Source organism: Thermobia domestica, chromosome 5, assembly GCF_964235325.1.
Source record: "Thermobia domestica chromosome 5, izTheDome1.hap1.1, whole genome shotgun sequence".
NCBI classification, from domain to species: Eukaryota; Metazoa; Arthropoda; class Insecta; order Zygentoma; family Lepismatidae; genus Thermobia; species Thermobia domestica.
In genome coordinates, this window is record NC_137458.1 from 119982135 (window position 1) to 119997912 (window position 15778).

The 15778-nt window shown below is 36.5% G+C and overlaps 2 protein-coding genes across 2 annotated transcripts in view; one reads left to right on the plus strand and one right to left on the minus strand.

Annotated features, from left to right (window-relative positions):
- Positions 1-15778, minus strand: part of LOC145686080 (constitutive coactivator of peroxisome proliferator-activated receptor gamma-like) — a 180699-nt gene that overhangs the window by 75012 nt on the left and 89909 nt on the right. The window lies entirely within an intron of this gene.
- Positions 1-15778, plus strand: part of LOC145684550 (uncharacterized) — a 108661-nt gene that overhangs the window by 31573 nt on the left and 61310 nt on the right. Inside the window, exon 9 of the mRNA XM_081756945.1 lies at positions 3405-3455. Within this exon, the coding sequence (XP_081613071.1) occupies positions 3405-3455 (51 nt within the window). The remainder of the gene's footprint in view (positions 1-3404; positions 3456-15778) is intronic.

Below are 15778 nucleotides of genomic sequence, written 5' to 3' on the forward strand. Positions count from 1 at the left end.
GAATTTAAATTGAGGAAATAGTTTAAGCAGTGTTGGCAATGTTAATTATTTATCACTTCTTGAAGAGCTTGAATTCTTTGTGCTTTAAGTTGAATAATTCTGTAGGACACACACACTGGATACATTATTACGCAATGTCAAATTCGTTGTTATTTTTTTATGTAATATCTGTACCTCACAGATATTAATTTACTCAAAGATGCCTTCAAAGTGAAAAATCAGTAGAGGACCCGACGGTGGGAATTGATTTTGCAGGGGAAGGATGCAAAGCTGGTTTCACAGCCATTGTCGATGTGATCTCCCTCTTGTCGAACTCTGGGACTGCGACTGTTCTTCAGTTTTGGAAGAGTTACTAGAACAACATGAAGTACTTCATTTTTTTCTCTAAATTCTCAAATATGGCACGAAACTTTTCTTTAGAACGCAAGTCATTAATGGCACTTGAGATCTATTCCACAGACGTCAGAAGTCCTAACAGAGTAACAATCCTTCCTTGAAGTGTTTTATTCTGCAATTCAACATAGAATACCAATCCAAAAGCCATAACGCAGCCAAGATAAGAAGCTCAATTTTCGAAATTCTGAAGAAAACTACTAGCTTTCTCGTACTTATATTCAATCAACTCCTTCCATATTTGTAGCATTATTTAATTTTGTTTATACCTTCTTTAATCTGATATGACAGAAAATTATTGGGTGGTATATCTCTAATCAGCCCCTCTGTAACAACGCCCGTGACTGTCGTCTTCCTAGTGTCATAATGAAATGCTCGATAAGGCATACTTCAGTACCAGTTTTATAGTAATAGACGGCACGTTTTTTGTACATCAATTATTAGGTCGAGGTGCTACCAATCATCAAGTAACAGTCTTCAAATCAATGATGACGTCATATAGTATAATGACGAACTCCTCAGCAATAAGCAATCACAGATTAAAGTAGAATCCGAACCACATGAGTTTTCACCGGGAATCGAACACGAAATATAATGGTTACCATAACCATATTTAGCGCAGGACGTCTGAATTTCATTCCAGGTACCTTATATGGGATCTGAGTTCATATGGCTCAAACTTTACGACAAGCTGTAGTTTCCTATTTCATAAACCATGGTGCTGAAAAAAATAAAACGCTGCAAACTGAGGTAGAATTTCGGTTCTGCAACATACCTTAAAAATTTAACTTGTTTTGTTCGATCAAGAAATGAAATATTTAAGTTTTACGTCCTACAGTTATGCCAGCTAGGCTAAAGGAGACGGTAATGATGAAAAATGAATGAAATGGCAGAATGAAGAAAATGGGAGAGCCCCGAGAAAACCCACGCACATGGTGTTTGCCCACCACAAAACACTGGCGCGAGCTAGGATTGAACCAAGAACCCCATGCACCAGAGGTAAACGCTCTACTATTGAGCCACCACGGCCCCTTGTTCGATCAAGAAGTATATTTCCTATTGTTGAGTGACAATTGCATCCGTCATGTTTGTAAATGACTGACATTTCGTCATTCGCATACCCAAGAGGTGTACTTCAAAAATACCAATCGCTCCGACTTTCCTTCAACTTGATATCTCGGGAATGAAGCCTACGACACTTACAGATTTTTACAGTGATTAGTAGATATCGTAGGATCATGTACCGGTGTAACTCAAAATTGCAAGTATTGAGATACACTTAAATGCAGATCTAAATTCTCCTTATGGTTTTGCTTGTTTTGTTAAGTTTTCCGCGAAATATGTAGATCGAATCGCTACAATATTGGTCATATGTTCTTCTGTATACAGATCGAGGTCTTTAAACGGGGTAAAAGAAGAAGAAAAAATGATTTGGAAGACCACCGCAAAACATTATCCCTTAGATTTATACACTAGAAGTTTTAAGAACAAGTTACGCCTATGAATGCAAATTTAATTAAAATCAAATGCAATGCAGTTTGTCTGGTTTTAGAACAAGCATTGTATAAAACACGAACAGCCACGTGCAAATTAAGGAGATCCTATTCCCACAATGAAGATCAACAGCAACAAGGTCAAAAAGATGTTTTCCTCCTTTTTCATCATGCAACAAGACTAACAACCTGCCAGGGAACTTTTTTAAAAATCATTTTCTAAGTATTTTCACATGAACAATTTCTTTCCACTAAAGCATTAAAAAAAATACTTAATACTTTCCAGTGGCGGATTCAGGGAGACAATCGGGGCATTCGCCCCCCCCCCAGAAGAGGAAACTTTCTTATTTTATATATAAATAAAACCCATCCCAGAGTTTGGAGATCTTAAAAATATTTCTAAGTAACAGTATTACAACCCACCACCCCTCCCAGAATTCGTCCTGGATCCACCCCTGATACTTTCAAAATCAAGATATTGACTAGGGATATGACATGCTCACGTTCCCGTTAAAACCTGCAAAGTAAATTGAGCCATTTTACAGCGCAGTGTTACCAACTTCCATCTCTTTAGGCAATAATTTTGAGAGAAAGAGGAAGAAACTATCTCAGTATACGAGTACACTCTAACACAGTTTTCTCTAATTGATCAAGCTGCAACTAAGTTGGGCCATTGAGGAAAGAAAGGGAACAGGAAATTGTACACTTTTACTGGTGACTATTAAGGTGGGACAAACAGGGCTTGTGCCCTGGGCGCAAAATTGGGCAAATATTCGAGGCAACGTTTTGGTTTGGTTGATCAGGGGGCGCTACGGTGAGTTCTTGCCCCAGGCGACAACTAGCCTAGTTATTTCCCTGCTACAAGCTAACAGAAGAAAGCTCCATACAACTTCAAAAAACTATATACAAGAAGTATCGTAGTGCATTAGGTAAACTTTCTTTCCTTACCTTGTAGCGATAAAATCTAAATGTTTACCGATATTGACTTCCCTCAAAAGCCGCCAATGAAAATTATTCATTAGAATCCCCAACTCGCAAAACTACGAGAAATCACTAACAGTTCCGACTCACAATATTGTTTGATCTTATTTACGTTTTCAAATAATACTAAACATTGAAATTAAAATACATTAAGCAAACACTAAGTCCAATACCTTACTGTAAACGTGAAAGGCACGCTTGGGCTTGAGACTAAGGCAAATATTGTTTGAAATAAGTTGTCTACTTTAGATCTAGAATCACACATACCACGGAAACCTTAATACACAAAAATATGTATAATTCATTATTGTTTCTATCTCTGAACGAGGTAAATGGGATTAACTGGAGTTCTGCTGTTGTGTATTGCTACTGTCGAGTCACTGACATAACCTCTACATGACGTCACTTTCAAGAAGGCAGCCAGCTGAGTGGATTTTCCGAAGCATGGCCCTGAGGCAGCCGACCGAGGTTGTTCTTGCTTAGCATTGGCACTGGGACTGAGTGAGTGAGTGGGTCTTCCAAGTATTTAGTGTTGATACAAAATTCGCATCCGAAAGCCAGTCATGACAGCCACTGGCCTTTTGATAGGTATGTATTTACATGTCACATTGACAACACAAAACTTCTTTCTTGTTTTCTTTAGTACTAGTATTAGCATTGAATTTTTGCAAAATTTTCAGGAATGTCGAGGAAAACCATTTAAAGATGAGATTCTGATGATAATGTACAGAGGACATTCCATCCAAGTAGTGCCGTTGCGTTGTTGTTTTGTTCGTTTACTACGTTGTCGATGTTACATACGTAATTCAAAACTATTACTTTCTTCTGGCATTAGTTTATACACGACAGTGTTATTGCTCCTGAAAAAATCAAGTTTATCTATTTCTCTTGTGCTGTCTTATAATGTTGCAGTGCCTTTAAAAATACTAAACTATAAGGAGAAACAATGTTTCCGAAAAAGCTAGCTTAAATGTTCTATCTGAATGACAGCACTCGAATGTATCTCACCGGTCAGGTGGATTGTTCGTCAAGAACATCAGATTCTATCACCGCTATCCCTGGCTATCTTGATCGGAATTCCGTACCTTTTAATTCAAGAAGCCCTCCAATTGCCGTAAGCTGCACAGACTATATACAGAGAAAGCTTATTCCTCAGTTGGATGAGAACAAAACCAGCACTCTATTTAGTTTTAAAAGGTTATTTGATTCATATCCTTTATTTTTAATTTTTTTTTTTAAATTAAAATCTCTGTAAACAAGACTTAGGGAAAAAAACGCGTTACTATCACTGTTTGTATAAGACAACGTCAACCTCACAAATTTGGGAATTTGTTAACGTACTAGGTGAAATATCGTTCTTCACACGAGATAAATGGTTTATGAAGGAAGGAGAGTACATTTGAATCCCTTTAGGATGCATATTTGAATCTAAATGAAATGACAAAAACTTAATTTAACGAAGTGCTAACTACACCCAGATCCACTGTTAATGGCTAATGCGCGTACCTTTGGTGCATGGAGTCCTTGATTCGATTCCCGGTGAGAACCTTTAAACGCATTACGATGGTTCGGATTCCACCCTAAATTGTATGTCTCTCTCATGTAGCCTCGGTGATAAAAGGAACGCTTAACTCAAATCCAACCAACTTAGTGCTAACTAGGCTCGAAAATTCATTTCAACCGGTGCAGTCATTCTTTGTGGAAAATGTAAACATCCTCCTCCCCTTTAGGATACGAATCTCAACAAAAGTGTAACGATAAAAACCCGGTTTGAGCAAAATTCTAGTTAGGTTCCATAATTCATTTAGGATTGTTCAGACATTTTGCGTGATGACACAGATAAATCGAGTTGAATGAGAGGAAAACAATTATGGAAATGCACTTCTCTCCCCCTCCTCCTTCCTTAGAAGGAATTTTTGAAAACTAACACACGTTTCAACTTACTTTTAATGATGAATTTACATGTTTCATCTCCCTAAATTAAGAGTCTCCTTGGATACTCTATTTATGGCATATATTTTAGTGCAGTTTTACTATACGGACCCAAAGAATCTAAAATGTACAGAAAATTTTCGGGAAGTCTTTAATTTGTCCACTTTTTGTCGAGAACACAACCTAACGAACCCCTATGGGTCATTCCATGTCAAATCACCTAAGTTTAAAACATGACCGTGCTTCAATGTCTCAGATTCTCTTCAAATTTTTTTCATGCATTAATACCAATGAAATTATGCTAAATTATTTTTTTTTTCGATTTTTTGGATGAGAAATGGGCCATGCAGAAATTTTTGAAAAATGTGAATTTTGCTTCAATTTTACCATAACTTCCTTACTTTTGAAGTTATTGGGACTCATCCAGGTGTCAAATGAAAGCTTAATCTTTGCTCTTTCAATAGATCCTAAGTAACCTTGCAAAATGTTACACTGTCAAACATTAATGGGCATACAAAGCAAATCTTAGGGTTTTTCACAAATTAAGCCGTTATTAAAAAGTTACAATTATGAAACTTTCGAAACTTTTTTTTGTACATTCATCTTAACACGTACATGGTATGGCTAAAAAATAAAGAGGGTGTTTTTTGTATTTTTGTAATTATTATTTTTTATGTACGGAAATATACAGTTTTAAGTTTTGTTACAAATTGTGTCATTGCTTTTAAGTTACTACTACGAAACTTTTGAATAGAATTATCTTAGCACATAAATGATATGGTTATGGTTAAGTAAGTGTGCTTTTGGTATTTTTGTATTTTTTATTATTATTATTTTACGTGTACGGAAATATACCGTTTTAAATTTTGTTACAAATTGTGTCATTTTTCATAAGTTACAACTATGACAATCTTGAAGCTTCTTTTTATAGAATCGTTTTATTACACATGATATGGTTAAAAAATAAAAAGGGTGCTTTTGGCATTTTTGCTATTATTATTCCGGAATTTTTACTCTCCGGATTCCGGAAAGAATTTTGGAATTCGGAAAAATTCCGATTTCGGAAAAATCCGGAAAGTGAAATTTCCGATTTCGGAAAATTTTGGCCATCCCTACTCTGAAATGGTAACTGTCACGCTTTGAAACTGTTTCAAATAATCATCTTAGTAATTATTAGGTTTCCTTAAAAATAGAACTGGGGTAATATGCAGTTTTGGTATTACCATAATATATTTTTGTACTTTAACTATGACAACTTTTTCCCAATTGTACCATCGCTTACAGCTATCAAACTTTTATAACTGTTTATTAAATTAGTTTGCATTTACTAGGTATGATTAAATAACAAAAAGCGATAACTTTTTTGTAATAATCTTGCGGTTTTGTGAATGGAACATATAGGCCTAGCAATGTAAGGGGTTGAGTGATTATTACAAACCCTATCAATAGAAATAAGATATAATAGACTAATGTACATAGATGAAAACAATAAACCAGTACATACAGTACATACCAGTAATACTTCTTAGAATTACATAGATTTAGATACAAAATGTTGTGTTCTATATTTCACAGCTCATTCTTTTCCTTGATGATATGATGTCTTCTTTTAATTTTGCATTAGCTTGTAAGAGATGGAACAAATACTTCCCAGATTGTATTTTCAAAAGGAATCCAACAGAAGTCTTCATTTTCTGGTCAGTAGAATATAGAAGGCCCAGAGCGATTCATGAATTGCAGTCTGATCTTCAAAACTAATAATTACAAAAATACCAAAAGCACATTTTTTATTTATTTTTAACCATATCGTGTATGTGCTAAAATGATCCTATAAAAAAGGTTTCAAGAGTTTCACAGTTGTAATTTACGAGCAATGACACAATTTGTAACAAAACTTAAAACTGTATATTTCGTACATGTAAAATACAATAATAATAATAATAATAATAATAATAATAATAATAATAATAATAATAATAATAATACAAAAATACCAAAAGAACCCTTTTTATTTTTTAACCATATCATGTATGTGCTTAGATGATTCTATTAAAAAAGTTTCAAAAGTTTCATAGTTGTAACTTACGAGCAATGACACAATTTATAACAAAACTTAAAACTATATTTCCGTACATAAAAAATAATAATTACAAAAATACACAAAAACACCCTCTTTATTTTTTAACCATACCATGTACTTGTTAAGATGAATGTACAAAAAAAAAGTTTCGAAAGTTTCATACTTGTAACTTTTTAACAATGGCACAATTTGAAAAAATCCTAAAATTTGCTTTATATGCCCATTAATGTTTGACAGTGTAACATTTTGCAAGGTTACTGAAAGAGCAAAAATTAAGCTTTCATTTGACACCTGGATGAGCCCAATAACTTCAAAAATAAGGAAGTTATGGTAATTTAGTTCCATGATGCTGAGGGCCAAAAAGTGAAATTGAAACAAAAATCACATTTTTCAAAAATTTCTGCATGGCCCATTTCTCATCCAAAAAATTGAAAAAAAAAATAATTTAGCATAAGTTCATTGGTATTTATGTATGAAAAATTTTTGAAGAGATCTGAAACTTTGATACACAGTGCTCTAGGTGGTTTGACATGGAATGACCCCTACCGGGCTTCTAACCCGTTCCTACTCCTACTCCTACTTATACTATGGATCCGTATAGTAAAACTGCTCGTATATTTTGAACCCTCTAATCCTCTAGGATACGCACAGGAAAGAAATTCTGCATGGCCCAGGTCTCTTCCTTACAGTTACCTAAAAGTATGTCAAGGTAACGGCGTGAATTTTGTTTCGAAGACAAACCTACACTACATTCAGCTTTATATGTAAGTTTACAGTAATGATCGAGCTCTCCGGTAGCTTACGACAAAGGCGTTTTTTTTTTCGCTCCTTTGATCACTAATTAAACTCTACTGAGAGTACAGGAGCCGCGGTGGCTCTGTGGTAGAGCGTTCTCCTCTGGTGCCTAGGGTCCTTGATTCGATCCTATCTTGCACCAAGTGAACCTTGTGGTGGACAAACACCGTATGCGTGGATTTTCTCGGGGTTCTCTCGTTTCCTCTCACTTTCTTTATTCCACATTTCATTCATTTCTCATCATCACAGTCTCCTTTAGCCTAGCCAGCATAACCGTGAAACGTAAAGCTTTCATTTCATTTCTACTGAGAGTACAATCGCTCAATGAAAAACCCATTCGTTTGGTTGGTTATTTTTGAAGTTTAACATTCCTTATCGACATTGAGCGTATGAGGAGTGTACCTACACAGTGCAAAGCTTTCGTCAGGAATCGAAACTGGGTCTCTCCATCGAAGAGAAGTTCGGATACAAACTCCAGCGTCTCATTTTAAGATTCTGTCCTTCATTACCCCGTAACACACAAGGACATGATCGACAAGAGAAAATAGCACATTTGATACACAGATTACACACGAAATATGTTACTATTTTTTGTCGATAGTTCCAGAACGAGATCACACATTTGAATATAACCGAGCTGATGACTTTTTGTGCATAACTATAAAATAAATCTTACATATTTCCACAAGACCAAGTAATTTTAATAGAAGAACATCTGATTTTTACTCTTTACTTCAAATTCTTCTATGAAACTCTACATAATGTATGATTAGATCTCTTTCACGAACAACAACTGCCTAAAATAACTGGAGAAACGGTTGCGGCAGCCATGATAGGTATGAGGGGAAATCGTGTATTGTTATGCAAGCTTTTCCCTCATATCTATTCCGTCTATCAATACAAAACTTGGTATACACATTTCTACTATACTATCCCCTATACTATTTTTTGAGATACAGTTGGATTGTGTGCTTTTACCAGGGGCTACTCCAGAGGGGTCCAAAGTTGATGGAGGGAATTTTCCTGACATTCTCCCAATTTTCCTTGTTCAAGTACATAAGGGACCTCGATACATAACACCTCTGGAAAGCTTGTTTCATACTGAAGAGAATGAACTATAAAACATGACTTTCCAATGAACAGCGTTGATGCAATAGCTATTTCGCTGCTTGTCTACGATTTTCTTTATACTAACAGGGTCAATGAGCCCCAGGGACTTACTCCGTTGTCCATGGCACCTAATTTTTTGTGCATGAACATATCTTTGTTATATTTATCGAATGGACTAGGTTTGATTAGGAAGTCCCGTTGACAGGTTCATGTCCTTTCCTTGTTTTAAAGTCCTTAAGTTTAACCTAAGTTAGTTCAAAGAGCAAGTTCATTTATTAACAATTATAACATTAAATTTATTTAATATTGTTGCCTTGGGAAACTAAAAACGTAAAATCAACTTGACCCATCTCTCATAAGGTTTCATTTATTTATTTATCTAAGTTTTATGCTCCACGATTGCAACAGAATTGATTCAACATAAACACTAAAGCATATATTGTTTGATAGTACGACGCGCTTCGAATACTACACAGAAAGTTGTATGGAAGAAAAAGTGAAAAAATAGGGGAGGAACAGTTCGGGTTTAGGTGAGGTACTGTACACGAGAAGCAGTTGGCTTATTGAAAGCAATCGGTAAAAGGTTTATATAAAAAGGGAAAGATGTGTATGTTGTGTTAATGATCTACAAAAGGCTTCCTTCCTGACCGGATGAACTGGGGATTGTTAATGAGAGTTCTGAAAAAGTTTGGATTGAATGGAAAGATCGAAGACATAAGAAAATTATATGTGAACCAACAAGTAAGTGTTAGAATACGGGACGAAGTGACAGGGGAGAATGCAAGTGGAAGGAGACTGTGACAAGGTTGCTATCTCTCGCCGACATCTAGAAAAGACATATCTATTTATAAAGATAACTAAGAAAGTTCTGTCGCTTTTTCCCCCACCACATTCGAACACCGATATGTTACCTAAGACGTACCTGGAAGATTAAAAATAGTCCACATCAGCATCTACGACCTTCTGCCAATGTTCTAGAAAGGCCATGGATTCCATCGCAATAGAACTTGGTGGGCCGTGAAACGAACAAGGTATCAAGTGCATTTTGAACCTCTACTAGAAATTTGAACTGGCGTCCTCTAAGGAGATTGTCCAAGGTATGGAACAGGTGATAAACGGACGGCGCCATGTCCGGGGAGTATGGCGGATGCAATAGTGTTTCCCATCCAAGGTGCAGAATGGCGTCCCGGGTCATCTTGACCACGTGGGGCTTAGCTTTGTCCTGTAACAGGAGGTCCCCTTTGCGATTTAGAAGTGTTGGCTAAAGAGTTTTGAGTTTTTCTTGAACACGGCTCAACTGCTGACAGTACACAGTTGCATTGATGCTCTGACCAGCTGTTAGCAGTTCCTGATGCACGATGCCGCGAGCAGTCTACCAAACACACAGGAGGACCTTCTTCTGGTACAGTGCTGGTTTCGGCTGTTCTGGAACCGGTTCATGGAATGCTAACCAATGATGATGGCGCCGTCGAGCTTCATACTGGATCCACTTCTCAACACATGTCAACACCCTATCCAGAAATAGCTCCTTCCTCAGATGAGACAGCAAAGAAATACAGGTGTCTTCTCACGTTGCCTTCTGGCCCACAGTCAAATCATGTGGGACCCATCAACCCAATTTGTAGTACTTCCCAAGTTGGTGGAGGTGCTGCCGAATGGTTTCTCCACTCACAATGAATTGTAGTCCCAGTTCCTTACATGTCTGGCCACTGTTCGCCTCAATTGCTACCTCAAGATCTTCATTTTATACATGTGTTGGTCTAACGGTACATGGTGCATCGTTAAACCATCGCTGTACTGTCTGCGTAGACACGACACCCTCGTCAAAGACCTGTCATATCTTCCGCCCCGCTGCAGCGTCGTTTGACCCCAGTCTGAACACATACAACATACACACCCTTATGACGCTCTGTGGAGATACCATGTTCACTCTGTCCTTACGCAAGTTTATGGTGTAACTGAAATGCCGCAACCAAGCAGAATGTTGGATATACCCACACCAACAACTGACCTTCGCCTTATCTCCAGTCGCATTAAACTCACGGTGTCAGGGCCAATTGAGCACAGACCTCCACAAAAAGCGACAGAACTTTCTTAATTATCGTCTAGAAGAGAGAGAGAGAGAGAGAGAGAGAAAGACTAGCATAATGAAGACAACCTTTCGGTAGGAAACACAATGATTTGGTGTATACTGTTTGTAGACCGATATAGTGCTGCTTGCGGAATAATAATAATAATAATCAGTTGTACGAAATTTTAAGGAAAGGCTACTAAGGGAATGGTATGAAAATAATACAAAGACAAAAGCCATGGTGATTGAAACAAAGTTATCGATATCAAATATAGAAGTAGAAGGGAAGGAAAATATAACAGATATCTATTTTTTTCAATTCCTTTGTAACATTAGTGAGAACAAGAAGTGCTAACGTGAAATAAAAGCAAGGATAGGAATGATAAAAGAAGCACTTAGGAGAAAAAAAATATCTACTTATGAGTTCTTGAATAAAGAATTAACATAAACACTCGTAACATGTTTCGTGCGTTGTATTCTATGGGGCAAAAACATGAGCATCACGCAAAAACGATGAAAAAGACGGGAGGTTTTCGAAATTTGAATGTGGAGAAGAATGGAAAGAATTAGTTGGGTCGAACAGAAACGAATGGGGTGGTTTTAGAAATAGTGGGAGGAAAAAGAACACTTTCAGATGTAATAGAAAAAAGGAAGAGAAATTACTTGGGACATTGGCTGAGAAGAAACTGTATCATGAGGAACGTGCTATAGAGCATGGTGGCAGGAAAAGAGTGAGGGCTGAAAGAGGATACAGTTGATGGACGGTATTAAAACAAAATTCCTACGTGAAGACGAAGAGGTTAGCTGAAGACCATGGTGCATCGAAGCTTCTCAGTTGCGGCAAGTGACCTGCCAATAATAGCAATATATCTGTAATCATGACGCAATTTATTTATTCTAATTTACAAAAGTGAAGTTAACATTATTGACTCGCAGAATTTTTTGGATGGGTTGAGAAAATTGAACTTTTACTGTACGCATAATGGTAGCAACTTGTATAATTTAAGTAGCCTGGACTCTATTCTTCAGTCATAAATCGATAACAGACGCTAACAATAATATTTGCTGTACTTCATCATGGACTTAATGAATTTCTTGACTATAATCCAACTATTATTGATTCGTTACCTTTTATACAAGTTGATTCAGTTTGGAGACTTCACCAAGCACCGTTAATTGTTTGAATACTATCTTGAAACCCGTACATGAGATTTGTACTAATTCTGTTAGTGATCACAAACAAATCAAAGAAGCCATTTTCCCCTATATTAATTTATAATCCAATGATCCATTAAAACGAAAGATTGAAATAAAAACCAGCATCACTTTGACCGTACACATACTGCAGTAATATACTGTTACCCAAATACTTCACTTGTAACCATGAATAAGCCTGAGTGTGAAAGTATTGGGTACCTTCCATTATGTGTAATTGAATACTTTACTAAAACGAACACTAACTGTTAAGTATATATGATTCATTAATTAAATAATCTGAAAACAAGGAAAAACCGTAAATATAGATATTTGAAGATTAAAATTAATTTAAGATATTACGTCTGAAATACAGAATACCATATATTCTTCTTTCAGTCATTAATAGTGATTCACTCTGTGAATCACCTGAGCAACTAACCCATCCAACACAAATTATCTAAGTTGTGGTACTGTCTTTAAATACTACTCATTTTCTTTAAAACAAATGTTTCAAATTTATTCTGCAAGTGATCTTCAACACTAGGTCAGCTTGTAAGCACAAGCGGTACTGTAAGAAAAATAAACTTTCAAGTTTTACGTCTCAGGTTTATGTCGAGTAGGATAAAGAGATGGTGAGAATGAATGAAATAGTGGTATGAAGAAAGTGGAGGAAATAGGAGGCACGTGGCATTTCTCCACTACAAAGCTCATTTGGCGCGTGCTGGGATCTAACCAGGGATCCAAAGCACCAGAGGTGAATTCTCTACCACTGAGAGCCGACGCAGCCCCTCTGTAAAATTGTTTAGGTGAATCTGCTTTTATTCTATAAACCTGATAATGGCCAACGTTACTAGAACTTAGAGGGCTTACTTTTCTCATCAAGTATTGGGTTGGTACGACTGAAATGTTAAACTGACGCGTGTAACGTATTTAAATCCGTCTTTATGCCTTGAATTGTAGGAATGGACATAACTTAGGTATCAGTTATCTAAATTTTCTTTAATACACACGAGACACCAAAAAACATACAAAGAATGTACTGTTATAATTTGTTACATTAACTCTTTTCAGGACTTGCCAACAGGCACAATACTTAATAAATAATAATAAATTCTTCCTTGCACGATGTCGTTCTAGGTAGATAGGTTTATTATTCTTATTGCTTTTTTCTGCCATTTGAAGAGAGTCTGTCCGCCAGATGAATCATCCCAGTACATTATTCCATATTGCAAATGTGAATGAAAAAAAAAAATTGCGATTATAATTATATAGATTTTAATGTATGTAATAAAAGTAGTATTCTGGGCAATTTTCTACATAAATTATCTGTATGTTCATTCCAATTTAACTTTGAATCCACATACACTCCTAGCAGTTTTACACCTTTTACATGTATCTATCTGCATAATTCTTATATTTACCAAGATTCAAGTATATAGTTTCCGTTTTACCTTGGTTTACTGTAAGTTATCTTTAATATTTCATTGTTCTTAGTTTATACTTTAATTACATCCTTCTTTGAATTTATGAGTTATATCGTCAGCATATGGAACGCGCTATTGGACAAAAAACTTGGTAAACCATTTATATATACACAAAAAGAAAAGGATCCAATACAGTTCCCTGTGGAACACCACATGTTACATCCATAAAATGTGACTTTTGTTTCCAATGCGTGCACTGTCGTACAACATGAGCACACGATACATGTTGACTATTGCAGGGTGCTTGCGGCAAATTTTTGGTGTATTTAATGGAGTTCGGCACTCGAATGATGCGTACTGATGGTTTCGCATCGACAGAAAAAGACATAATGAATCATTCTCACCACAGATCATATCAGCCACATCAAGTTCCACGCAGTATCCTGGCCGTTTATAATCGTCGTAGTAGATTAACCTTTCACAGAAGTGACATTCCAATGCAGGAATCATTGACCGTTATTCCGTACACTCAGGAATTGTACACCTCCAGACAGTTTTTTTTTTTTTGGGGGGGGGGGCGGTATCAATATATGTAGCGTCCATGGGTCCAACTTTTTCACCTCACCAGGACTCCGAACAACGTTGATACAATGATATGTATACATAGCTCATCAGCAACTCCACAAATACATTTACGAGGGACCTCCTCCACGGTGTTGCTGAGCAGCTCATCAAGACATACTGTGGTCGGTAGCCATGGGATTCACTTTTCATTGCTCTGTCACCAGCACGAAATTTCACTCCTCCTATTTACAACTCCTGGCCCAAATGCATTGTTGATGTTTCTCATGAATAGATTTGCATAAGATCTCAGTTTGATCTCGTAAAGGAAAATCACTCGTAGTTGTGTATAGTCCCCATGCTCCACTCTCACACATTGCCTTTTGACTAATTGGAAATCTCATGTATGGGATTCTGAACATGTATGGAGTTTGTAACATAGTGCGCGTGACTTCGATTCATCCATTGGTGCATTACAGAGGGTAATTTTCCACCAGATGTAAAATCGAACATTTCAGTTCCACAAATGCAACAATCTGTACTTGGTATAATTAAAAGACGTATAAATATCAAATAATCTAAAAATTATTGAGGAGCCTTTTGCATCTAAAATGGCGTATGTCCCAAATCTCAGGCTATAAGCCGCAGTAGATCAGGCCTAATCATTTGACAGCTAACAGTTGAAGCTAGTGTATGCGCATAAAATGTTGCAATTCCTATAATCAGAGGTAAGGTATTGCGCTGTGAAGATGAGAGAACTTTTCGCACAACTGCGCTGCCTATGGCCAAGATACATTACCCATAATCTTTGGTACATGTCCACACTGACGCCAAGGAAGATTATGTTGAGCGTTTGCTGAGACTGGAAGAGCATCGTACATCTCTAGCTGCTGCCATCTGGCAGAACGATCGACTTTGACCTAGGCCTATACTGTCGCAATTAGCGCTAGTGCACCTAACAATTCAAAAGAAACAGGCAAAACTGGTCAATGAAAAGTATATCATGTACCACCGTAACCTACATCTTTAATGATCCGTTAGAAATTGAAAGTATTTGGATGGGAGGTTTTAACGCATCCAGCATATAGCCCGAACACATCTACTGTCAGATTATCATTTGTTTCCGTCTCTGCAGAATTTCCTAAATGGTTAAATTAGTTTCAAAAGAGGCCTGTGAAAGCCACGTGTCAGAATATCTTGACCAGAAACCACAGAAGTTCTAAAGCGATAAGATTATGCTATTGCCCGAAGGTCATCGAACAAAACGTTGCATATGTATGTGGTTTCATAATGTTATTTTTAAATAACAATAAATTTACTCTCAATTTTGATCTCCGAAAGTTCACACTATTTAGACAACCTGACACTCTTAGCAAGAAGAGAGGGGAGACAAGAGGTGTCACCGGTAATAAGAACAGCATACGACTCAAGAATGAAGAGTAGAATATATACACCCAAATACTTTTGCTTTCGCATAGAATAATAAATTAACAAAAATAATGAAAAATGCAAATAGCTGAAACAAACCTACTCGTTCTTCACACGGGAAGTGTAAGTTTTATTAAATATAAATCCGGAAATTTGAATACGATAGAAATTGCCTTCCTTTAGGAGCGAAATTTTCGAAAAACCTTAAATACAGATTCCCTTATTAATATATATATATATATATATATATATATATATATATATATATATTACAACGATTTTCACACACTGAACTTGCACGAATTCTCGCATT